This window comes from Excalfactoria chinensis, chromosome 4, assembly GCF_039878825.1.
Source record: "Excalfactoria chinensis isolate bCotChi1 chromosome 4, bCotChi1.hap2, whole genome shotgun sequence".
NCBI lineage: Eukaryota > Metazoa > Chordata > Aves > Galliformes > Phasianidae > Excalfactoria > Excalfactoria chinensis.
In genome coordinates this window covers 57,231,816-57,258,306 of record NC_092828.1, presented here as the reverse complement: position 1 = coordinate 57,258,306, position 26,491 = coordinate 57,231,816, and the positions used below count along the sequence as shown (strand labels likewise).

The 26,491-nt window shown below is 45.9% G+C and overlaps 2 protein-coding genes across 4 annotated transcripts in view; one reads left to right on the top strand and one right to left on the bottom strand.

Moving 5' to 3' along the window:
• Positions 1-1,202: 1,202 nt before the first annotated feature.
• The window catches only part of SLC10A7 (solute carrier family 10 member 7), a 164,771-nt gene continuing 139,482 nt past the window's right edge, over positions 1,203-26,491 (bottom strand). Inside the window, exon 13 of one of the 2 annotated variants that reach the window (XM_072336442.1) lies at positions 1,203-1,293. In XM_072336442.1, coding sequence (XP_072192543.1) covers positions 1,258-1,293 — 36 coding nt within the window. In that variant the 3' untranslated portion in view covers positions 1,203-1,257. Of the gene's footprint in view, positions 1,294-23,162; positions 26,321-26,491 lie in introns of those variants that run through there. The other variant, XM_072336443.1, reaches the window with a different exon arrangement.
• Positions 3,419-12,101, top strand: REELD1 (reeler domain containing 1). Of its 2 annotated transcripts, XM_072336337.1 has the most exons (7): positions 3,437-3,722; positions 4,715-4,937; positions 6,798-6,970; positions 7,085-7,147; positions 7,676-7,985; positions 8,672-8,732; positions 11,165-11,749. In XM_072336337.1, the coding sequence occupies exons 1-7, from the start codon at positions 3,503-3,505 to the stop codon at positions 11,747-11,749; spliced, it is 1,635 nt and encodes a 544-aa protein (XP_072192438.1). In that variant the 5' UTR covers positions 3,437-3,502. The 2 variants fall into 2 exon arrangements, with proteins under 2 accessions (XP_072192439.1, XP_072192438.1); XM_072336338.1 differs by lacking the exon at positions 7,085-7,147 and having other exon boundaries at positions 3,419-3,722; positions 11,165-12,101.

Sequence of the window (26,491 nt, the reverse complement as noted above, 5' to 3'; positions counted from 1 at the left end):
GCTACCCATTTGTTATCAGGCCTTTCTTACTGGGAGCCAGAAAGAATCCTGAATCACCCTTCTCCTCATCCCCAGCCTCAGCCCTCAAATAGTTAAAAAATAAAGTGTTAGGACAAGGGTAAGCAGAACTCGTAAGACAGTGAGGCGCAGGAGGCCGTGCTTTATTTTGTATGCATGTGTACATATTAGTTCATTCCCAACAACGCTTGAACCCACTACCAAACCTCACTAAGTCTGATAGAGGAATAGCAAAAACAGCTGACTAAGTAGAAGCAGGAAGTCCTGCTAGTACTTCTACTGACCCTCCTTCCAACTACGTGTCAGAGAAGTATCCCCTTTTCCCAAGTCTCCCCAAACACAGAGCCACAGATGTGCACAGGTCAACCCTGAGATGCTAGTTTGTAAGCAGTGTTCTTCATTCTACCCAGTGGAGTATTTTTCTCTTCTAGAAATCTGTGACAGAAATGTTGCTGAGAAAACAATGATCAAGGAGTAAATTGCCTTACATCTCCTTCTCCATGTCAGCTTCCCAACAACAAAGAAATTTATGACAGGAAAATGCCCAAACTTTCTCCAGTGACAGCGGGGCCCTTGTCTGTGTCTGAGCCCCATCATGAGAGAGATGTGCAGAGCATGGCTGAGCAAAAATGACTCCAGGTCACAGCTCTGGCCAGAAAAGACTGAGGCAATGCTGTCCTGTTGGGTGATGCAACCAAAGGCTACGGGGAGGACTGTATTTCTTACTGCGGGCATACGCCTGTCACTTGGCTTTAGAACTTACAGCTGGGGGCTGCTGGTAGGCGCTCATGCTTTGGTGATGACTGTGATGGGATTTTTCCATCTCTAAGCAGAAGGCAATGCTGACATTTGGTTTGACTGCCACTTTGAAGCCCTCAAGTTCTCTGCTTGAGAACAGACAGCAAGGATGAACTCAGTGTAAAGCTGTATTTCAGCCTCACTGAAATAAGTCCTGAATAAGTCCTGTCTAGGCTGTGCAATTCTCTGGCTTGCTACTGAGCTGAGCAGGGCTACCTGCAGGCAACACCCCGCAGCTCCATGGTGCTTCTGAAAGCCACACAAGCCCTGGGGCTTGCTGGAGGTGCACAGTGAAATGCAAGCCTAAGGCACAGCAGCAGCTGAAGAAGGCTGTGTGATGCTTCAACAGCACACTATAACTCAAAGATGCACATTTACCTGCAATGCTGCTTTCGAGTCTTGTCACTCCACATCAGAATGGCTGCAATGCATTTGGTGGGTTTAGATGTTTTCCTTTGGAGTGGCAGAGGTCTGGATCTGGAATTATAGGCAAGGAACTGTTTAAGTAGAGAATATGTAAGTGAGGAACATCCAAAAGAGACTAGCTCATTTCAAGAAAGGATTAGGTACTAAAATAAAATTACTTAAATATACTCTATAAAAACTTGTAAAGTATGGGCAATTGCAAACTAAAATAGAAGCACTAATACAAAGCATTTCTCTCTTTCTTTGAACTACTACACCTAAGACTCCCTTCTTCCACTGACAAAAGAAGGAAAACTTCCAGAAATGTCTGTCAGCAGAGGAGGACTTGAGGGCACCAAGTCTTCTACCATCACCCTTCCCATCCATAAGCGATGGAGCTGGGTGCGTTCCCTGCCACAAGGCCTAGCTTCAGCCCTGAAGCAGCTCCACCTCCAGCAAGAGCCCTGCCCCACTGGCCTGGTGCTGATGGCCAGGGCTGGCCAAGGGTCTGGGCCGCCACAACAGCCTGTAGGGACACGGGCCAGGACCAGTGCCACAGCCAGGCCCTAGCTCAGGCAGCGACCAGGGGTGTCCAAGGACCTGGTGAGAGATGCTGATACAGCCGAATCTGCTTTGCCAGCACCTGCTGTGTAACCTCCTGAAGTACAGCAAAGCCCATTACAGGCAAGGTGACAATAGGCATTACCAACCTTTTTATGGCCACGCCAATTCTGTGCTGAGAAGTAGATGGGTTGTTTATGCAAACCTGTGCATGACACCTGCACACCAAAGCCCATTTTCAGGCTTTTTGGCTCAGGTAGATAAGCACCTATCTGAAGGGTGACCTGAGGCTGAGGGGATTGCACCTGTCCAAGCCAGCTTCCCGTCCCAGTGTGCCTCTGCAGGGGCCCAGCACAGCCCATGCACATCCCAGGGTTTTCTGCTCCCCTCCTCCCCCCCCCACTCCTTTGCTATTTGCTTTGTTTTCAATTGCCAAAGCTTAGAGATTAAAAAATGAAGGGAAAAAAACACAAAAATGAGGTGACTGGGATGTGAAGATGAAAACTAATGTGATTACGGCTGGATTTGGGCACTGCTGGCATGTTCCCGTAGTCAGCGGGTGCAAGCAGTAACAGCTGCTGTGCTTCCCATTAGAGGACAAAGTGAAGACCTTCCCTGACGGGATGCATTGCTGGCAGGCTGGGGACGCGGCGGCAGCAGGCAGGAGGTAAGTGCGTGGGGCCAGCGCTGACATGGGCCCAAACCCACACCCACTTCCAGACGTGGGTGGCTTCAGCCCCGGGGGTGACTCTCCCACTGCCTGTGAGTGTGCGGGGAAGGGTGCGGGAGGCAGCGTGGGCAGGATGGGAAGGGGGAAACTGTAGCCTGGGAACCTCAGGAGGAGCAGAGCTGCTGCTCAGAGGTACTTGCGTGAGCTGCCACAAGAAACCTCATCCAGCAAAGATTTGGATGTCTGCAGCTGGCTGTAAGAGCAGGAGGGCATCCCACCACCAGAGCACACAGCTGATGGGAGTGTGACGGTGCCCTGCTGCAGAAAGTTGAACTGCATCCTTCTGGCTTCAGGCTGGGCACAAGCTGTTTCATGTGAGGGGTTTTAACGGCTGGCAAGTTTGAAAGTGATGTAAACGGAGGCGTACGCTGGACCTCCTCAGGCTCTGATTCTCTTTTATGTCTTTACATCTGTTTATTGACCGAATGTAACAAAGTCTAAGCCAGGAAAAGCCGCATGTTGAAAAGGTTAGGAATAGCTACATGGAAAGCAGGACAGTACGCAATAAACATGGTGCGCTTACTCTTCACCCTCATTTGCAAAAGGGCCTGGAAAGCTGGAATAAGAAAATACGGTCTAATCTGGAGTTGTGTGCTTTGCCAGCAACCCAGTCTGGGTGATAACCAGCAGCAGAGAGCCAAGCATAGAACTTGTGGAGTTCAGCAAGGGTAGGGGAAGCTGAGCTGAGTCATCAACAAGCCCACACAGAGCCTTATCCTCCTGCTAAATATGACCCAGATTTCTGAATTTCCCAGCCATTCGCCCTATGGATGACTTCACTAGAAACGTGTCTTTGGCAGGGTCTTCTCCTTCCCAGCATCAGCCATTTTCTTCCAAATGTGGAATTCTGTGGATTCCCAAAGAGGATCCACATGCCATGGGGATCATTTATTCCTCTTCATTTAGAAGCTGTGGGAAAGGCCACTCAGCTAACTGGAAGGTGACAGACACCGCTCCGGAGTGGGTGCACCGGCCACATACCCGCGTGGCATGGAGGAAAGGCAGAAGGCCCACCTGGCAGCGGCTGCCTGTGTGTGCACCGTGCTCTGCCTGGTCTCCTCCACATCTGCCTTCTCGCACGGCGCCAGCCCCTCTGCTTGTGCTGACATGATGCCCAGGCACCTGCGGGCCCATCTGCACAGCCCCACCAACAACTACGTTACTATCCACACCAACGTGTCCTTCTATGTCCCGGGAGACAAAGTCCCAGGTGAGGACAGCTGCTGGCTCTGTCTTAGCCCAGTACCACAGAAATCCTTAAAACAGTTATTAATCTTCACTGGTGGCAGTTTTGCAGACAGTCTTTCAAATTACATTCATTTGTGACTTGAAACCCAGCGTACTGAGCAGAGCAGCTTTCTGCTCCGTGCTCTTGACTCAGAGGAGCAATTATTTAGGAAACATTTATGAATCTGAAAAATCCACGCTATCTAATCGTGAGTGATGACATTCATCTTAGAGAGAGATGGGAAGAGGGACACCATCCTCGCGGCACAGCTCTGGGTGCATTATGCCATATCTCATCACTAGAAAATGAATGTACTTAAAGAGAGATCCTGTCTGCAGTGCTTTGCCTACAGCTTTCTCAGGTGGTGTCTGGCCCCAGATCCCCACTGTGCTGCACATCACAGACAGCTGGTAGGTTCGGGTGCTTCGGGTGGGATTTATCTCAGCTGCCTCTCACCGTACAGACCCCAACACACAATGGCACACGAGAGGAGCCCGTGGAGGGTGAGCCACCCCTCTGCCTCTCATCCTGTAAGGGATGGACTCAGGGCATGAGGGTTGATTGCCCGGGCTGCAGACAGAGCTGAGAGGCACCATTCTCCAGCCCATCCAATTTCCCATTCCATCCCCATCCAAAATAACTCTCCTTCAAGGGCAGCATGCAATTTTCTGCGTACCCAAATCTCTCCTTAAAGGTGGCCGCATACCACCTAATGCAACGTGGTTAGCATTATAATCAAGGGGGAAGAACACTCAAGCCAACTGCCTGTGCAGTTTCATACTACAAAGCCTTAGTCTGGCACCCTGTATCCAGCACATCCAACACAGATTGTAAGGGCAAAGGTTGTAGGATGCTGTGTTTTTTTTGACAAGGTTTTCCTTTGATTTCACAGGTGCCGATGGAGATTCCATCACGAAAAATTCACCTGAGAACTACAGCACAAATCCCTTTGTGTGCCATGTTTTGTCTTGCAGTGACAGTGAGGAGCAGCCGGGATTTCATGGGCTTTTTGCTTCAAGCTCGCAAAACGTCTAATGATGAAACTGCTGGCACATTTGTCTTCATTCCTCCTGGCTCCAAGCTGCTGTCTTGCTTTGAAGATGGTGATACTGTCACCCACTCGGACAAGTCCCTGAAGAGAAACCTGTCTTTTGTATGGAAAGCGCCAGACCAACCCATTGGAGACATCAAATTTTTGTAAGAACATGTCAGTCTCTAACCGGTGTTGGTGTCCTCGCAGTTTCCGTCTTTCCCATCTTTCATCTTTCACAAGCTTGGTTGCATTTTTACACTGTACTTTTCTAGCACAGTGGTTTGATGTCTCTTGAATCCTATAGAGCTAAGCACTTATGAAACCCTGCAACAGTGTCCCAGCTGGTAAATAAATCCCCATTTGTATCTGCTGGGTACTGCTTTCTTTTACTAACATGGTCACTGTTTACTCAGAATAAACGCGCTGGGAGATGACAGCTTAAGCAGTTAGGAAACAGAAACGTTAAAGCTGAAGGAGAGAACTCTGCTCTGCCTGCTCTTCTACATAACACACCCTGTAGGACTTCCCCGCCTACAGGACAATGCCATATGTCATTGCTGTGTTGAGTCTTTGTTTTTAGTTTACTGTTTGTTTGTTTTATTCACGCTTAATGTAAACAGCGTTACTCCCAGGAGGATTAGGTGGGGACCTCTGGGTCAAAACCTTACATCACTGTTTTGCACCAAAGTCCAAGTATTTTGGTTCTGAACTGGAATAAAAATAAAACAAACAAATAAAATCTAACTGGCTGCCTTAGAGGGAGCACAGGGCCTTTTTCATGTTGGAATTGATTGCTCTGACTTCACAAAATTGCTTAGAAGCTCCTTGGCCAGACCCCTGGCTGCTCCCCAAAATGCAGGCCTCCTGGTGAGCGCTGTGGCTTGCACATCTCATCGTGATTCAACACCAAGTAATTGAAACAAAAATACTTCTGCTCAGTACTTCCATTTTGCCCACTGTTTCCGATTGGGAAATACTGCTAAAAACAAGTGAAAAGCAAACCGATGAAAACAGTCCAAGTGCTGCCATGCCCATTCCTAGACACCCACTCTGACTTCCCTTGCACCCTGCAGCTGCTGCCCTCCAAGCCAGCCCCACAGCCCTTCCCTTCCCTCCCCAAGGCCATGCCATGCCACCAGCCACAGGCCGCATCTCCAGAAGAAACTCCAACTGCTCCCTCCTCCTCCCTGCTCACTCCCCATCTCCCACTTCTGCTGCAGCTTCCGCTCTCAGATCCCTCCCAACGCCTCCCACCCCCAATTACTTATAAATCAGTAAACTTTGGGCAGATTTAAAGCAGAAAGCAAATGGCACGTGCTGTAGAGGTGATTCCCAGCTGCACTGTAAATCCATGTTTCATAACTTGTGTTACAACATCTAAGGAAGCTTCTTGTTCCATTTAAAAGTGTCTCCCAAGAACCATTCAGCACAGGAAAGGCAAGGTCATTCCCCCTTTAGTTCCCCCTTTATCTCGTCTTCGCAGGCATCTGAGCAATCTGAGCTGAAATCCTCCCCCAGGATGCAACTTCCCCACGCTCTGGGGATGTGGCTAAAGGTTGGCACCTGATGAAAAGCAGAGTGTGAGGCAGGTGCAAATATTGAAGGGCTGAGAAGTGCCTGTGGCTTTTTCTACCTATTACGCCATTTGTACAAGTTACACTGACCTGTTTTAATTAGTAAATACCTCTGCTGTCTCCCTGCCTACGGGGGATTATACACAGAGCTATTCAAAAAGTTTTCCAAATGTACTTCTACCAACACAGTGAATATAATAGCTTTTTTTTACTTCTTTTCAGTTCCCACACATTTTTGACTGACTGTAATTATGAGTGATCCTTCACTCACTATCTTTCATATGGGAGCCAGTACCTTTTATTGGTAATATAAAATGTGTGACGAGCTAATCCTTTAAAATATTTTCATGCTGCCTTTAGATTAAAGCAGTCCTTCTGATTAGCTGAGCATTCTGATCTTTTATTAATAACACCGAGAGAGTAAATTCCTGCATAATTATCTTTCAACAGCATCTCCGTAGTCCAGTCATACTTTCTTTATTGGGCAAGGATCGAATCGGCCACCGTGGCTCAGCAAGGGCACAATGACACATCTGCTGGAGGCAGCAGGAAGGCCGGCCCTGCAGCACCTGCACCCACGCAGGAACCTGCTGGCCCCCACACAGCTGGCACAGCAAGCAAAGGTACGTGGTTTGTTGCTGACAGTTTCCAGCAGGCTGTTTTTGCAGCTTATTCCTTGCAATCATTGAAGACAGAAGAGATAAACAAGCTAAAGAGGCCCATTTAACTTTTTTCAGCTGCTGGTGAGATCAGTGATGGCCATGAAGAACTCCCTGAGAAGGCACAAATGGGCATCCTAGGTAACACTCAGTCCCAAGGACGGTACCAACAGGATAAACACTGTTGCCAGATCCTATGATCTGAAAGAAAACCCTAAAACACTGCTGAAAAATCCTTAAATGTATCTCACCTAAAGTCCTAGGTCCTAAAGACAAGCAAGTGCAGCTAACAAAGCTGCCCACATACTGGAATACATTTGTCTCTAAATGTGATCACTACTCTTCAGGCATGTTGTTATTTGTATTTACGCAGCCTCTGGTTGGTAAAAGGCTCTAAGAATTTACTTACATTTCAATCAGATCTGTTTCTCAGCCTTTTTGGCACAGCATCAAGGCTGAGCTTTAATTATTTTACTTGAATGCCTGTTAGGCAGCAGGCTTTGCTTCTTTACTGCCTGTCTGGGTTCCTATTTAAAACCAAGTGCCTTAAAAATAAAATCACTGCTGTGGTCCTTACTAGTAAATGCTAGCACCAAGTGTGATTGGAAAGAAAGCAAATAAAGTCGACTTCTGCTCTTCTCTCACTTTTTGCTGTCTCTGTCTTGCTAGGTGCTGGCTCTTCCACTGCCAACCCCAGCTCCCTCGAGTACACCAGCCCAGCTTTGGTCAGTCTGGCCGGCATCTCGCCAACACCAGCGCTGGGGTCAGGCATTGGTGTTTACTCTGATATGCAGCCCACTGCTGAGCCAACACAGCTGTCCCAAACTTTGTGGGATGCCTCCAGCAGGAGTGGAGGGAGCAGCCCCAGGAGCAGCTCAGGGCTGGAGCCATCGCTTGCCTTCCAAGAGCCAGGCATGGCTGATGCTCTGCAAAGATTCCTCTTCCAGGATTACGCCTCCAGGCAGAGCCTCTCTGACAGGTACTGCACCATGTGATAGCTGGGTGGTGGGAACAGCTGCTTCTCCAGCAGCCCTGGGGAAGGAAATCAATGCTGGTTTCACTGTGGATAAATGAGGGTGTTCGTAAGGTGCGTGTGGCTGTAGGGGCAGCTGGGAGGATGCTTGCTTGCTGAATTTCCAAAGAATAATCCTTCAGAGATTGCTTGTGACAGACGGTGGCAGTGAGACAGTGGGAGTGCAGGCCTTGTGCTGAGCAGCCCAGCAGAGCTGCCTAGCCAGGTGCCTGAAAAATGTGATCAACGCTACTGACCAGAATTGATTGCTGCAATATTTTTCTACAAGTGTGTGCAACTATCCAAAGAAATGGTGAAGTTAACAGAGCTATTTCTCCACCTGCAGGGAAAAGGAAGAAAGGATTTAAAGCAATTATGTAATGTTGCCTTGAGGAGGCCTGCTCAGAAGTCTCAAAGGCCACACGACCTTTAATGAAATGTATTACACCGTGGGTGTAATCGATGGGGCAATGACTAAATGATCAGACATTCTGGAACACGTGGCCTACATAGTCTGTGTTGATTGTGTACCACGAGGCTGCTCCAGCGAGTGGCACTCTTCACAAACTCTGCACACTGTAGAGCTCAGGGGTTCTACTTCTGTGCTCCCAAGTGGCAGGTATCACATATTAACTCCATCCTTTCTGTTTCAGAGCACAAAGTACTGCCAGCACTGCCAACCCACACCTGTGTGTGACATGTAAAGAAGGGCAGGTAAGCACTGAGGTGGATTCATTTTTGTTTTCTCCAAAGACAGAAACTGCTAGAAGCTGGTGAAAGTTCTTAGAGAAGATGAGGATAAAACCTCTCTGTGCTTCACAACACAAAAAAGCGTGTACGGGCCTCATGAGTGAGCAAAACTACTTCGAAATTGTTGAGATCTTTGTTGCCGCTGTTGTTGTTTTAACCTTAACTGGGAATTGTTTTTTATCTCTCTCTTCTGTTTTCTTCTTTCCTGATGTCTGGGTTGCTAAGAGTTCCACTACAAAAACAACCCAAAGTAACTTTTTTCTGTATGCAGCTCTGACAGCTTCATGCTGCTGGATGTTACTGGGCCAGAAATATGCATTTTACTCCAGTGGAGGACTGAGCTGCTCCTTTCTAGATGTGTCTGATAGGTACTGCTCATTACATTCACCAGAGGTGAAACACTTTACCCATTCTGGAGAAGGCCAAGGACGCTGTGTGCATTTGGAGAACAGATCCACAGCACTCTCTGGACACAATGATACCATATTGTCCTCAGCATCCTAGGAGTGGAGGGAAATTGAAAGCCTGTTTCTTTGTTTCTTACAGAGCTGAGCTTTATTTCTTAATAACATACTACTCCTTGGAGTGGCATCCAAAATTACTCCATTTCCCCATCAGTAGGTGGGATCCCTCTCTGCCCAAAGCTCCTTGAAGTCGTCACCTCCTTGTGGTGCCACTGAAGGCCTGCTCTGTACATAAAACATAAACATATAGAGCTTCTATGGCACTTTCCTATTTCTCCGAGCACTGAAATGCATACAAACGAAACAATCTCCTTCATGTGCTCACACAAGCACGCATCAGGAAGAGAGGTGAAAACAAAAGAGGAAGGGCCCGTTCAACAGATAATGAGACAGATATTTAGAAAGGACACAGAACAAATTAAGGACAGACATGTAATGTGAGCATCTGGCGTAGCAGTAGGGAGAAGGGAGGAAATGGCTGAAGATGGGAACTAATGGAAAGGAAGACTGATTGTGCAAGGCAAGACCGACCAGAAGAGCATAATGAAATAAAAATACTGACAAATTATGCAAGAAAGGACAGAAGCAGTACAAAGATAGGAGAAAATACGGGAGACAGAGCAAGCACTTTTTCTACAGCAAAGCCCCAAATCCTGCAATATATCCATACGTGTGATTACGCTGGGGTCTAGTGAGCCCTACACACGCAATATTAACTTTGCTGGTCAGCTACAGTTTGCAGTTCAGCTACTGAATTTGTTTTACCTACTACCTATATTTTACCAGCATCTTTCTTTGGGAATTGTCTCCTCTGCAAAGGATGCTCTGTGACTCCCCCTTACTTTTGTTCACAGCTTGCCAGGGTTCCTATCTCAGCTTTGTGGTCCTGTCACACTGTCTTCCCAGCAAGCTTTCAAATTCACTAGCGAAGGCAGAGGGTGAGATTTTCTCTGGTGTAATTAACGGATGTGTGAAAGAGCCTGCTGGGCTGGACAGTAGCCAGCTGCTAAGGGTCAGATCCAAATCTCAGGGAAGCCAAAGAAAAGACTCCAGTACATTTCTCAGGATTTGGACTGGGCCTCAGGTGCACAGTGGGAACAGAAACATTCTGTGGCGGCCTCCTAAACTGTAAGATTGTTTCACAGTTAGTCTTGGATGGTATCTGTAGAAAAACCTGGACTGCAGACCTGGCTGTCATTTTGTGACTGATAAAATAAGGTGCCTGGCACCAAGCAGAGCCCCCAGAAAAGCATAGGAGCAAGAAAGAACAGTAATGTGAGCTATCACGTGTGGCAAAGCAACACTGAGAGGCAGCAGATTTCAAACAGGCTGTGCAGACTGAGAAGACAAGACGGACTCTGGGGAGAAATTGTGGGTTTTATGTGACTGGCCCAAAAATGCTGAAGCCAAAATGGCCTTCTGGGTCCTTCAGCTCCACAGTTTGACTCACGGCCTTTGAAGGGCTATGCTGAATTTCAGTGGACCCAGTGTGAACTTAAACACAAATATGGCTGGGAGGATACATCCATCCTTTCAGAATGATGCCGGCATCACTAAAAGCAGGAGCTGTTCATTAAGTGATTCTTCTGTTATAACAATGACCGTGCAAAATACCGCAGCAACAGTGGGAGTTGCAGACTTGTACAAAGCAGTGAGTGACCTTCCTCTCTGCTCCTTCACACACTCCACCTTTCCCCATGGCACTGCCTCATCTCCCCTGACAACTGTGGCACAGAGAGCAGTGTTGAATCTAGCTTATGTCCAGAGTGCTACTGAGTAACCAGAGGATGAAATAGTTTTATACTAAGGCTAAGGGACACTTCAATCAGAAACACAGAGCTGAATGATAGTGAAGTCAGTAGTGGATGAGAGTCTAATCAACCTCCTTTCTGTTCTCTCACTGGATTTCTTGCCATGTTTTTGCTTTCAAAGGCAAGTACTGAGAATGGGGCCACCCCGGAAACGTCCCTGCCAGCAGCAGCCTCTTGGTCTGCCCTACACATACACTCTCACCTGAGTGAAGCCGCTGTGACAACAGCCTGGTTTAGCAATGGGGACACCGTCAGCAATTTGTCATTGGCCTGGAGGCAAATGGCAGAAAGCAAACCACCCCGGCAGTCAGAGGGGGGTGAAGAGGAGGAGGAGGAGGTCAGTGAGGAGGTGGGTGGGCACACGCTGCCGTGGGTGACCAGAGCAGGTCCCAAACCTGCTGTCCCAGGGAAGGGGGATGACTCTCGCAGAGGGACACGTCTGATAGCAGCCCAACTTGGCATCCTCCTTGTCTGCACGGTGGTGCTGGGGCTGGCCGCGGCAGCTGGCCTGCGCTACATCTGTGCCCGGTACTGCCACAAGAGGACAGAAGTGTCCTTCAGCGAGCCAGGCAACAACGTCATCGCTGTGAAAGACAACGGGGAGATGATGCACTTCCGCAAGATCCGGGAGAACAGCTTCGTGCTGGTTCAAGCTGAGTACAACTGGATCAGCCCGTCGGGCAGCGGGAAAAGGAGAATAATGTAAACACCGGCAGTACTCACAGTAGTGCCACGTAGATGAGCCAGCTGCCCCTGCAGGTGAAGACAGCTGAGATATATGCAATACAGACTCCAGAAGGCAGTAGTGTCCTTGCTGCCTATGGGCAGACATATAGGCGTATAAACACGATGCAGCTAACTCAGCTAGATGTGTTAGTCAAAGTATCCAGGCTACTGCTGCTAAGAGAATAAAAGTAACTACTGCTCTGTGTGTTACACGTAGAGCAATTAATATTGTATATCTGCTCATTAACTGTCATTACAACCATTACTCTTCCTCTGCTGCCTTGAGGCTGTAGCAGAACAAAATAAAAATTGAAATTCTTCCCCTGCACTGTACCATTGTCTCCTATTTAATCTCAGCAAAACCTTCTAGTGTTACATTTCCTTTTCCTTTCCAGGAACTAGAAACCCTTGGTTTAAACCACCACTCTCATTTAGAAGCATACGGGTTCAGGTCTGTGCACTTTCAGATGACAAAATACTTGCCAGTAGATTTAAAGTTTCAACGGGGAAATAAAATGCAGCAACTCACTAGTACAGAACATTGATCCACAGAATGCGGAATTGATCTAAGAGAAAGAAACACAAAGTGGTAGAAACCAGATTTTGGGGGAGAAACATGCCTCCTCATCAGGTGCAAATGGAATAAAACCTTTCCTATCCATTTACACCTGATGAAGAAGCTTGTTTAAGCCTGACAGCCAGCATTTACTTTGTATTGTACTCAGTCAAGTCAGTTATAAGTCAATCCAGTTAACACCCAGCTAACACACACTGAGAAATACCTTTCCCAGCTCGCTCTGGAGGTCCCCAGCAAAGACTGCCTGGTAAGATAACAGCACCCTTGCACTCCAAGTTTGTGCAATCCCTCCTTTGACTGCACAGTTTTCAGCAGGAGGCCACAAAAACAGCCTCTGGAAAACATGAAGACCCTTGGTGCATTCCAAGGAGGGAAGGTGGTGAAAGTAAAGGCAAAAGCTTGTTTTGCTGATGCTTTGAAAGAACAAGTCCTGACAATGGTCCCCCTCTGAGAGGCAAACCTGAGAGACTTTCAGAAAGCAGCGATCCCCCTCTCTGATATACTTTCCTATGGCAAAGGGGCTCATGTTGTATTCTGAGCAGCTGAATGCAGGACAGACTTAAACTTTGGTGCAACTTATCTCACAGTTGGCAATGCTCCTGTCCTGCCAAGCTAAGCAGACACCTGCACGTGAAGTAGGATCCCACTTCCTGGTGATGGGGACACCAGGCAACCCCCTGCACTGGCAGCAGGGCTCCGCAGTTATATCCAGCTAGCTGGCCATCTCCATGCTTCACAATCCGACAAAGCCTCAGTCTCACCTCCTCCCTTACATTGCCATGACTTCAGTGGATACCCAAGACGCTATTCTCCTGTTCAGATTCCTGCAGTGTGAGTAACTAATGTCCTTTGCTAACAGAGTCTTCCACGCTCAGATTTTATTCCTGGCCATGCTACTGTACAGCGACTGGTGACATGAAACCTTGCAGTCCACACATAGCCAACATTCTGTCACGTAATACTAAAATAAACAAGTGAAAAAATAAGCGTACTCACAAATGCAGACCGCAGAGATGAGGCAGTTTTAACCACTGCATTTGCTGAGAAGGGCAGCTGCACCAGAGCCCTTCCACTGCAAGGTGGCCAGGGTTAGGGGTGCTGTAACTGAGAATATGCTTCAGGACTCAAAGGACTTGAGGTTTTGCTAGTCAGTCAGTTGAGCTGAAGCATCACCCACTAGGAGGTCTATAGGTTTCTAAGCACAAGTACAGACACATACGATGGAGTTCCCCTCTCATGTCCTTTTTAGAAAGAAAGAACATTTCCCTAACTCAGTGTAGCTTCCAGTTGACTAAAGTAGACTGCATTTAATTCATTGTTAATGCAGCCCCAAAATTCCTAATTAACTGAGAAAATAGGTCAACAAACTCTTAAATATTTAAAGAACTATCACATATTATTTCAAAAAACTTCTCGTGATGGCATAGTTGTTTATGAATAAATTACAAATACCTATGTCCTTTTCCACTCCTTCTCCAGATTTAATGTTATCAGACTGGCACAGCTTGAAAAATGCCCCTTTCCTCTCCCCAGCACTTTCCCCATTGCCCAGCACTGTTCTTGCCAGGCTGGCTGCAGAAAACAAAGGCTTCAGTCTGAAAAGAAGATGTTTGATTAGGAGAGCAGTACTTCAACGGCACTCTTGCCTTCTGCCAAACTCTACCTTCTGTTAAACTCAAGCAGCTCTGGTATTATTAGTAATGAAAACAGTCATGGTGAGCTCCAAGGGACATTCTCCTCTGAATTAGTAATGACTCCTGCTACTTTGTGGACTTGGCTGATACCAAAAGTGCTTGTGTTTTTCTCTTGTCTTCTGCATGATGACGCTTCATTTATTGTAGTTGCCATGACAAGAGGGATCGGGGTTTTATCTCTTAATGCTGTTAAAAACACAAGCACTGATTAATTCATTAAAAGGCAAATCATTCAAACGCCCCACGTTCTTAAGTGACCTGCCTTTTATTGAGATTAATCTGAGCTCACATTTGTAGCAGATTTAGAAGAAAAAATGACAGAGCACGAAAAGGAAAGTCACAAACCATTCTAATACAAATCCGAGTGAGAAGTGCAAGAACTTCCCTTGCCGGGTGGATGACTGTGTTGGTCACAAATGCAGTCGGTGGAAGATCTTAGTTCCTCCATGCAGGTCAGCTCGAAGCAGCCTGCACCCACATGAGGCTGCCATCCCTCAGCCAAATGCTTGGTGCTTGAACTGCCGGCAGAAGGCACCAAAAGGAGGTCCCGTATGTCACTAATTCACACCCATCTAAGTCTGTCTCCCACCAAGCAAACAGGCGTCAGGCACAGCTTTGGCAGTGAGGACTCCCATGGCTGTAATTCTTTGGTGACACTATGATGCTTGAGCTGTCCTAACTTAAAAAAAACACAATTTAGAAACAACTCTCTACTGTACAGACATGCCCATTTATCACTCCTTTACCTGCATGCTCATTTTCCCATCTCACGTCACTGTGATTGCTGCTTTCCCCCCTCTTTATATAGAGAAAAACCCACTGTCCCTAAATCATCAGTCCTGGGTGCTGAACGTCTAATTCCATCACTGATTCTATCTGCTTTTCCATGGTATCAATATCAGTTTGGTTTTGCCCATTATCAAGCCCTTCATAAGCATGCTCCCGTTTGACTGGGAGCTGATGCTCCCTCATACTATGCTGCAGATTAAAAGACTCCTAACCCAACTGCAGTTAGCAGAGGATGGCAGCCCTCCAATACCATCAGTGACATTAAATGTAATGCAGAGGGGCTGCATTAAGAAAAGCATTTGGCCCAAAGCTCAATTAAATCATTGTGGACGTTTCCCGCATTGGTTGAATTGTCACTATCAAGCAAATATCAAACACGCACTAATTCTGCCTGCTCCGAGATGGGCAACAAGACTCACAGGAGAAATCCAAAACTGGAAGCTTTCACTGTTGAGGCCATCAGGAGCATTTCCATCCACCATTTCTGAAGGACAGGATCACATCCCTGCCCCAAGTGTGTATCCTAACGCCAGCTGTAGCAGTTGCCCAGGATGCGCAGAGCAGGGCAAGCCCCTGCCAGCTTTGTTCTCGGCACTCCCCACAGAGCAGAGCTGGATGAGATCCTGGGCAGTATGGGGATCTGTCCCGATGGCTTGGCCAGCTCTTTGGCATAGTTTCTGCAGCTACTGGAGACCACACAAACCAAGGGAGGCAAAGCAGCTGCGCCAGAAACCCAGAGACTGAAACACTCATCACGGCCCTGCAACAAACTGAGCACTGAAGAGGCCGTGTGGGCTGCCTTGCTGAGAGGTGAGGTTCAGGCCTTTCCCTCATCCCTGCTGACCCACCTGCGCCACAGCCTGCTCCTTGCCCTGCAGATATATGCATTGTTTAGTAAACTAGCAATGAAAAATGCCTGTGAAAAGAGGAGGAGATGCTGAAATGAGTCCTGCAGCGTTCAGCTGCAAAGAGACAACTGCTTACCAGCCAAAACCAGCAACAAAGTAATGACCTGACCTGCTCAGCAGCTAAACAGCAGAGCAGCCCTTTCATTCCTCCTGATAAGCCAGAGCCTCTCCACTGCCTCTGCCACAGTCTCAAGGCTCAGACTGAAAGCCAGCGGGTCTGGGCAGCTCTGCAGTGCTCCCTGCCTACCTCTCCCATTTCCCTGCCGTTTCCTCAAAGGCGTCACACTGTGTACAGCAGGGAAGAGAAGCACCTTCCCATCAGCTATCTGGCAGGATCCAGGGGTCACAACCACCCTGGGACCGTGCACTGATCTGGAGCCTCTCTTTATTCTCCCTCTCACCACAGAACCATGTCCCCCCTTCGTGTCTCATTGCAGAAGCACTCTTTTCTCATTAGCATGTGTGTGACTCTGCCAGTAAGGCATTTTGTTATATGATGTATGAAGGATCATGTCTCACACCACATTTTACTGTATATTTAAGTGCATGTTTTGCTGATTTACTGCTGTTGTAGAGAACGTCTCCTTCTCTTAGCAGGGCAGGTCCACAACGGATGTATCAGCTCTGACTAATGATTATTAGCACATCCCAAGGTTATGTACTACAATCAAATAATGTGCAGGAGGGAAAAGAGACTCCAGCTTAGTGGGCTAAGGACAAAGATCACAGCTAGTCTCTGAATCTTCAGATTGCAATATCCATTACAGATTGCCACCTTCTAATGTCAAAGAATAATTTGTTGTTCAGAAAATGTGTTGCTATTTCAAAGGCAAGTCAAAGATCAGACTCGCTGTATATCAGTGTGCTGATGTACATTAGGAAGTGATGTCCAGGTACCAAGGACATTATGCTGTCGGTACAGAGGGAAAGACAGAAGACGTGACTTGCTGATCTACATTATGCAAACACATGGTCCAAAGTGGAAAAATATTTAACCCAGTCAAGTAAAATGTCACCAGTAATTCCCAGTACTTAATGTAGCACAAACACTACGTGTCAGATAAGTTCAGTGCGGTCCTCTGTGCTAGCAACAGACAAGAAGTAGATCAACCCTCCATGCCAGAGTTTGCTGGGAAGGGTTAAAGCTCCAGTAACCACGAGTAAGAGAAACTGTGGGAAAGCAGATCACATTTCTCTCACACCCCTGGCCAGGTAAGTGGGCAGTCCTGCATGTGAGAACTCTGCCACAACTCAATAGCTATTGGCCAAGCGAGGAGCAGGCTTTTCCTTACAGCCTTTACCTAGATGCAATTAGCATCTGCACCTGCTGCAGATCACTGGTGTCCAGGGCACTAGAGGAACAAAAGACACTCACAAGCTAATTTCTAGCCTTTTACAAAGTGCTTTATGAAAGCTTCTTGTGCGTGCCTTTTCAAATTAGAAAGAAACTAAAAGAAAAAGTGGCGATTGCTACCTTAAATGTTTCCTAGTTGTTTCCGACAGAGGTAAAAGTGACCCAGACCAACGCTTTTGCAGGCTTTCACAGTGATACCATTTTTCCACCTCTGGCACCTCAGCCAGCAGGGTCCTGCTCTCATCCTAACTCCTAATGATACCATAACAAAGATAGCAGAGGCCTATTTGATTCTTGCTACATGTGGACGTTGGATCCACTTTGGTTAAAGGCAAGCTGCAGCTCTCCTGTCACCTGAAACAAACCTGATACTAGGTGCTTGTACTTGAATTAGGGATGAACCCTAATGAACTGGAAGAAATATAGAATAATAGAATCATAAAGCTTGGAAAAGACCTCTAACATTATGAAGTGCAGCTACTAACCTGTCCCCACCATGCCCACTAACCACGTCCTTCAGTGCCACATCCACACACTTCTAGAGCACCTGCAGGGACGGTGACTCCACCACCTCCCTGGGCAGCCTGTGCCACAATGCTTGACCACTCCTTCTGAGAAGAAACGTTCCTCATATCCAACCTGAGCCTCTGAATGGCAGCTTAAGGCCATTTCCTCTCATCCAATCACTGTTATGTGGGAGAAGAGGCTGAGCTCCACCTCAGCACGCTGCCTCTTAGGCTACTATTGAGGGCAATAAGGTCTCCCCTGAGCTTCCCCCAGACTGAACCGCAGTTCCCTCAGCCGCCCCTCACCAGCCCTGTGCTGCACACCCCTCACAGCTCTGCTGCCCCTCTGGACGTGCTGCAGGACCTCACGTCTCTCTCGTTGAGGGGCCCTAAACTGGACACAGTACTCGAGGTGCTGCCCCACAGAGCTGAGCACAGGGCCGACCACCTCTCTGCTGCTTCTGGCTGCACTGCTGCTGCTGCAAGCCAGGATGCCGCCGGCCTTGCAGGCCACCCGGGCACACTTGCTGGCTCTTGTCCAGCGGAGCGCTGCCCCAAACCCCCAAGCCCTTTTCCACACAGCAAAGCACACGGAGGGCGTACCTTTCCCAGCGGCATACCCTCTTTCTGCCGACGCTTGGGGACGGCTGCTTATCACAGCGCAGATCGCGAAACTTCCTTTCGCCAGCCCACCAGCGGCGGCTGAGGGGCACGCGGACGCCCGCTCAGAGGCCGAGGCGCGATCCCGCTCCCGCCCCGCCGCAGGGCCCGGCCTGCAGTGCCCCGCGGCGCCGCCAGGGGGCAGCGTTGCTCCTGCAGCTCCGCAGCACGGCGGGACGCTGCTGCGAGAAGCGCCGCGCGCTGCGGGACTGGGGCAGTGCAAAGCAAAGCGGAGACAGGGGAACCGCGGCCGCTCAGCAACACCGAGCTTATGTCTGTGATAAGGGGTCGGGAAAGGCCTGGCCTGTTGGCTAGCATTCATCAGCTCCTTCCAGTCTGCACGCGAGGCTCAGCTGCAGAATCCCCGTTAAAATCAAGGAGTTGAAGAAAAGAATTCCTAGAAACCGAGAGCCCACGCTGACACTCCCTCCATCATCTCCTGTACTGCAGCCACAGGATGACCCTCAGTCCCATCCGTCAGCTCAGCGTCCCGATTCGAGTTCTGCTGGCACAGCTCTGCTAATTCCTAAGCAATACTACACAGAAGGCATGAATGGAACAGCACACTCGGTGACCTGCATGATTTATCCGGCAAAACACATTAGTTCTTTCTAGAAGCAAATTAATAATAACACCCATCTCTTTTGTCAGCGTGAATTTAATGTAGGCCAAAAAGTCATGGGAAGTTTTCTTCAGAGGGAAGTCCATTCAAAACGGAACAAAAAAGATGACTGAGAAAAAAAAGCTTAATAAAGTCTTTTTTAAACGAAAACCACTCAAGGCTTGACTGTTAATCAAAAGAACATTACTTACCTTGCTCAGCATAGCTGGAACCAGGAGCTGGCAGCAGGTCTTAAAAAGGAAACTCTTTTGTCTTTCTTTGGTCATAACTTATAAAAGACTCCAGCTGAACTACTGGCTATAAATACTGTTTTCCCCCTGCTAACGTATCGCGCTCCTGGGATTTTGTTCAGAGCAAACATCTTGTTACTAAGACAGTACGCTCCGAAATTTGGGCTCCTGAACAAGCTGCAAGCATGCTGCAAGCAGCAGCTCTTCCAGCAGCACCGTTATGCCGGCTTGACAAACCACGCTGCTGGGATTGTTTTCACTCAGATTGGAAAATCAATTGATATTTCTCACCAGATTTAATTTTTAAGCATAGTCAACCACCGCTCGCTGCACAACGGAGCACGCTTATGTGTAAAGCAAAGCTAAAAATGCAAACAGGGTGAATTAGCAGCAAGATTGCTGCGCAAAATAAATAGCCAGATAAGCAAAGCAACCTATTAAATACACGTCAGATCTTAAACCACAGAACACAGAAGATAAGTCACTGCAAACACTGTTACACAGGGAGAGTGTTTTTTCTATGCATGATAAGCACCTTACTTAAAAAAACAACAACAAAACACCTACTTAAAGTTCTGCCCCCAAACAGATCTTACAGTTTTTGAGCAATGCCCCCAGCGTCACTTTAAATGAGATTCTTTGGGCGCACGTTTATGTGACTGCACGTAACATTATGCAGCTCCTTATGCCTGTAACAGCTAGAGAAGCCCCGTGTTAGCTGTGTTGTTACCAGGGGAAGTCACAGACCCCGCAGGCTGCAGCACTTTTGCTCCGTTCCCGACTCACAGAACCTCACACTTCACAACACAGCCATCTTTTTTTCATTTGGAGGGACCAGAAAGAGAGGAATTTGTAAACAGTGGTGCAAATACAGGCACGCTGGGGAGGTCCTGCTCCTGTGCTCCGTTAATGGGCTGTGGGATTTGAGTTGGTGAGGAGAGCTGTGCTTGGTGCTCACAGCAGGCTGAGCTGGAAAGACGGGGCTTCCCACGTTAACACTCCGTGAGCTGCATGGAACAGAGCTATCGTATTAGCTGCCTGAAACTGTGTCACGGCCTTATTTTTAGTACGCTTTCATGCCTCTGGGATGTATTTTATTTACCAAGGAATTGGACCTAAACAGAGATGTTAACACCAGTGCACTAAAGGGCACTTCAGACAACTCTCTGTGAGGGCTGTACGTGCACTTGGGGAAGGGAAGGCAGAGTGAATGGACGAGCCAAATGCCGTGCATGCATCCTCCTGAGCCACTCATTGGAATCACTGTTTGTTTTCCAGTTGCTCTGAAACAGAACTATAATAAAATATTTCACTGAAAAAAAAGATGATGCAATTTTTATAAAGAAAAACATTAAGAATATGAAAGAACCTAACTTAAAGCAATACTGTGAAACAGAGCAGGCAAGGACTTGCTGAAGATCTTGGCAAAAGGCATCACACAATTACTGCTACATATTTTTCACAGGCTGCCATCGGCACCAACAGTGGGTGCAGGCACTGGCTCAGGGCTACCAATCCAGACTCAAATGCCACTCACTGCGCAGCAGTGCTGCTTTGCACTGGATGCCTAAGGACAGTTAGACTCTGCTCTTTCAAAGGTGTTATCCCGACTCCAGATTTATTTCTAGATTACCCTTTGATCCTCAACTGACAGCCACAACTGTGAGCTATGGGCCCACGTGGACACACAGGGAGGCTCGAGTCGCAATGAAGGCGTCAGGTTGAAGATAGGGGAAAAAAACAAAGACATTTTATTGCAGATTTCATCAAACATTCCTGGTGAAACCCGGCAGAACCGCACGGAAAAGACACCTGAAAATGGGAAACAACCTTCTGACTTCTCAAGCATGGGCTGTGCAAAGACAAAGGGCACTGATGGGAAGGACTGCCGTTCTGATGCTAAGAAATAGAGCCCAGAATTGTAAAGAGCTTTTGTCAATAGAATTTCATACCCAGTTATTGTCACGGGACTCTCAAATGTTATTTTCCGCAATTCCTCTGGCAAAAGGCCAGATCTCACATGACCTCCATAATTTCCTTAATCACATCAATGAAAATCATCTTTCCTTCAAGGCAACCCATACTCTTTTTTCCTGTTAAGAGACCTGATTTCTCTTGGAATTTGGAACCATTTCCTAACTGACCATAAATAGTAATTTTTCACTTACAGAGAGGAACATCTGCAAACCTTGGATTTTGTTACAGTCATACATGATGGTACTCACCCACGCAGGATACCGTCCAGAGAAGGTTTTTTTCTTGTTCGCTTAATGAAAAATGCTTTTGCCAAGTGGCAACTCTGAACACAGGTAAGGAGTGAGCAATACACACCTGCACAGGATCATCAGGAGACAGATGGCCTCGTCTGCATGCTGCAGCGTTGAAGGATTGGCTGCCTCGCTGAGCAGGGATCGCAGCCTATTCCTAGTCTCAGGCCTGCTTTCAGTCTGAGCGAGCAACACAGAGCCAGAGCTGGTCTGGAACTACCAGGTACACTAAGAATTAACGTATTATTCTAGGAGCTACGTTCCTAGAATACATTCTATTCTAGGAGTTACGTTCCTTCATTATATCCCTTTTCAGTAAGAGCTTACACAGATCTTTGTTTTATGTTGTTTTGTTTTTTTTTTCCTTAAGTGATCTAAGCCCCAGCTTCAGGAAGAACACAGAAATCTCAGAAAAATGCTTAACTTAGCAAATGCCGGAGATGGGATCAATCCAGCAGGATTCTTTTCTGCGTGACTTTGGTCTACCTGCCCTCCCTACCCAAACTGTGTTCAGTAATGTAGGTGGCAGAGAGCACTGCAATTGAAGAGCAGCTATTGCTCATTTCTTTCTCACTCTATAGGTCACTGTCTAGCAGAAATCTCTGCAGAAATGCATCTAAAGATATTTCAAAAACTTGGCCTCCACTGATGAGAAAATTAAGTGGTGACTCATGCTCCCATCAGCTCCAGGCTTGATTACTGCAATTTGATGGACTGAGAAGCTGATATTCCACCGAGACAGCAATTTGCTTAGGGGAGCAGCTGAGAGGCCTCATTGGCACCAATTGCTTCCAACACATCTCTCTTGTCCTTTTAATCACTAGCAAATTTAATTTCACTTCTCACTGAAGATCTCACTCTCTTGCTTTTCTGGCAAGAGAACAATTCAGAGGCTGATTTTGTAACCTCTGCTACAGCTCTAGATTCCAGCATGAAGCAAACTTGCTTGTACCAATATCTCAGAACTATATTTCCTGGTGTTTCATTTTCTAGTCCCTCCAATCTAAAGCCCCACTACTCACTTTTAGTTCCCATCCTGCTGGGCGTTCTCCATTGAATGAGAATGGTAGAGGAACTGTACACATAACCTTCAAATAACTGAATTCAAAATACCTCCTTGCAAGAGCTCACAGTCTAACAATCACAAGTGTTATGTGGTTCATGAAATCAAACTGCAAAGAGACAATTTCTTTCAGACACTGCTCCAAACAGATGCTGTAATTGTGGTCTGAGAGACCGAGGCTACACGTGGAAATGGGCAAAAGAAATGTGGTTTATACATGCCATAAAGTGCAGGCCATCCAATATGAAGCATAGAATACCCTTCATTTGCTCTCTTCAGATGCTACATTATCACTGAGTGCTGTTAGAACAACAACAGGGCTTTTCAAACAGATTCCTTTGGGAGAGTGCTCCACAGCTTAACAGCCTTTTCACTTGGGATACAGCAAGTGTAGCCCAGGGCAGAATTTAGTCTCCCATCTATTTAACGTGTTTGCAAAGGATGGTATGCATTTCTGGCACTTCATAATAATAATAGTAATATAAATGCATTTGGATTCTAACAAAATGGAGAAACCACGACTTAGCCTCTTACAGTGTTCTAATTCCCAAATGCATCAACATCTATTTAAGTGCAAAATAATCTACAGTTTACAAATACAATGCAGCAATTGTCTGCTGTAAGGGTTCTGTATAAGACTACGACTCAATACAAAACACAATTCAGTGACTGAAATTTCATTTTTAATGTCAGAATAACATAAAAAAGTAGCTCTTTCACCATATAAAGACCTGCAAAAAATGTATACCAGAGACTCGGTTCTTCCTAGCATTTCTACACGTGTAACTGCTCATATCTTATGCACATACGCACTTACACATAGATAAATGTGCTTGCAGACAGACAGTATTTCATCTTAACTTCTAACCTCCTGCTGTCAAGGTATTTTCACAGAAAACCGTACACAAAACTACAAGCTCCTCTTTCCCTGACTGCCAGAATAATTGAGAGGACTACAGTAAAACCAAATTGTTGGATTACTCCTCTTTGGTCCGTGAACAAGCACAACTGCCCAGTCTCTGCTGAGACTGTGGTCTTTCTGTTGTATAACCTATTCACACTAGCTAGAAGTTACACAAGAAAACAAAGCAACCACAAAATAAAGATCTATATTTTAAAATGCATACAAAATTATTTCTCTTGGACCTCACCGACGCCATCATAAGCTTCTCAAGTACTGCAAAAAGGGGAGATACAATTTTTGAGAGACTCAACACAACTTACAAAGGTTCCCTGTGAACTCTGAAGTGCCACTTTATTGTCTTGGCAGGATTTTTTTCTCTCTGATATAATTAAACAGGATTACAGATATACAGAAGCTAAGAAGCATCAACAATTAAAAAAAATCCTTATGTTTTATATACAAACTTCTCACTTTCCATCAGTTTTGCCTGATTACATCCATCACCAACTCTCAGTTAAATTTAAAGATAAAAAACCAAGCTATTTTAACCCTCCACTGAAACACTGTTGTAGTCAATGAATTAACTTCCCTTTGATTATAATTTGCAGTATTTCTTATTTCTCATTATTTCTCATTATTTTTCATTATTTCAAGTTTAGTTCATTAAATATTTTTAAACAGCTCACAGATTCATTTCTTTATTTATTTATTAACAGGACAAGCAAACAATTTAAAAAGCTTGCAAAAGAACAAAATGTAGGTAATGGGTAAAAAGTAGAGCCAAAGGATAAGTGATCTTATCTCGTTTTCCTGTTAGCCAAATGAAATTCAAAACCATCCTGTTTATTAAGGGCACTAAGTGTAACAAGAAGTCAAACACAACAGTCTTTAAACAAAACAGAATTGGTACGCATAATTAAGTTTCACGAAGTATGGTTTCAAAACACGCATTGCAGTTTTGCTTTACATTCCCTTTAGATGAACATTTCCAATGCTGATACGCAACATTACGCTGCCCCAAGCAATCAACGGTGATTTGGTAAAGGCTTAAACAGAACTCCACCTTAAAATAATGTGAAATATTCTTAAATGCAGAAAATACTGAAAGAAAAAGATGTTTTCAGTGGAATCTAGGCAAGTTGTTGGTTGTACTGAAGGTAGGGATTCAGTACACAGAGGTAGCTCAGTAAGGGAAGCTGCAGTGTTCTGACTATTTAGCATCAACAAAACTACGCTCAGTTACTGTATGCTTGAACTTTTCCTGCAGATTAAAACAACAACAACACAACAACAAGAAGACTATCACTTTCTGGGAATGTTGTTTTGCCATTTAAAAGTAATCGAAAGAGACACTGATTTCAATGGGAGCTTAAGTCCTTACATAGTCTGGAAGTTTGGGTTTACAGAAATAGAATACAAAGAAGTCATCCTGAGTCTGGTCTCTGCTGCAAGCCCAGACAAAGGAATTTCAATGCTCAAGGAGACAGTTTCTGATTAGCGTGTTTAAGAAAAAACACGAGAACATGAATGTTTCTCTAGTCACCACCCAGGTTGGCCCGTTGGTGGATCTGACTATACCATTAAGAGATACAGTGATCAAAACTGTGTGCTTGCTGCCCGCTGCCCTTTGTATCTGGCTACGGAGAAGAGAGCACAGCCCTGGATGATGCTGGGAGCAGACAGTGGGCAGAGCTTGATTCCTCTCCAGGAAATGAAAATAATTCAGCTTGTGACCACATCACATACCTTTGTTATGTGGTTTCTTTGTTGCTGACAGCAAGTTTGAATAAAGGTGACACTGTCGGCTCCTAACATTTTCTCAGGCAAACGGTAATGGAACAGTCTTGCACTAACTGACCATCAGGTAAAGCACCCAGGATTGCTTTCCTGTTGTTCACAGGAATGACAGGCTAGAAAAACAGAGTAGGTATATCAAACACTTCTTTTTTTCACTAAGGAAAAAACATACGTATTTAATGTACCTATCCTTACAAAAAAAGACCTTTAGCTTGTGTAAATGCCTACAGCCTTATCAGAGCTACATCTGCTAAAGATCTGCTCAGTTGCACCACTAGCTGCAATGTTAACCACGACACACGTGACACTTCTGCACTCACATCGATCCCTGTTTGACCTATTTCTTCCATTCCTTTCAATGTTGTAATGTGCAATTGCCAGTACAGTGTTTGCACATGGGTACCCCTCAGAGCCCAGTGTAGGATTGTCAAATTAGCTATGATAGTGTTCCTGTTACTGTAAGGATCCTTCTAATTAGAAAAAAATAATAATAATAATCGTCAACTCTTGTCCTCACAAGCTATTGTTCATTACTAACGCAGCAATGTAGAAAACAAAGCTCGGCTTACTACAATAGAGACTCTGCTTCAATATTAGCATCCTAAATTCTGTCACTGCAGATCTCTGTGCATTGCACCAAGGGGAGGAAGGGAAAGAAAAAAAAAAGAAAGAAAAACAAAAATTTGTGTTCTTTAGGGGTAAATTATAAAAAATCCGCTAGCTGCAAACACAAATACTTCACTCATAACCCAAGCACCAGATCAGTTCTTTGAAGAAGCTTATGAGGCATTTAAGATATACAATGGCACAATATCATACAATGGAATTGAAAGAATTTTCTTGAGAAACCATTAACTTTGAAGGAATGTCTAGACAACTGTGTCAACAAATGCAAATAATTCATGCTTCTCAGCTTCTATCCATTGGATGGCCCCATGCTGAGTATACACAAACTCAGAAGAAAAAGGCATGTCACAGTCATATGACTAGGGAGTGTAACAGAACCACACAGAAATTCAAGTCAGTCTTGAAAAAACCCTTCAGCAAGCTCTTCTCCAGGGTAAGCCAGCAGTGGGATAGGCTACTGGTCATTTTGGCTACTTACAGCTGCTGCACCCTGTCTTCAAAGCAGGGGCAATGGAAGAAACACAGCTGTTATTCATGACCTCTTCATTTCACTCTGTTAGAAAAATAAAAACTAAAGAACTTCAAAATACTGTACAAACCTTTTGTAGCAGCCAACAAAGAGGCTTCTGGAAACAACACTTTGCCAAAAATGCATCTGTAAGGCACTTGACGGGTATCTTTTTATATATATATATAGATATATGTATATATAAAAATAAAATAT

What these genes read in the sequence shown, in the direction of transcription:
- REELD1 (XM_072336337.1), top strand. Translation starts at nt 3,503, where the DNA reads ATGGAGGAAAGGCAGAAGGCCCACCTGGCAGCGGCTGCCTGTGTGTGC. An exon ending in CCCGGGAGACAAAGTCCCAG is followed by an intron (nt 3,723 to 4,714) that starts GTGAGGACAGCT and finishes TTTGTCTTGCAG; the next exon opens with TGACAGTGAGGAGCAGCCGG. An exon ending in ATTGGAGACATCAAATTTTT is followed by an intron (nt 4,938 to 6,797) that starts GTAAGAACATGT and finishes ATCTTTCAACAG; the next exon opens with CATCTCCGTAGTCCAGTCAT.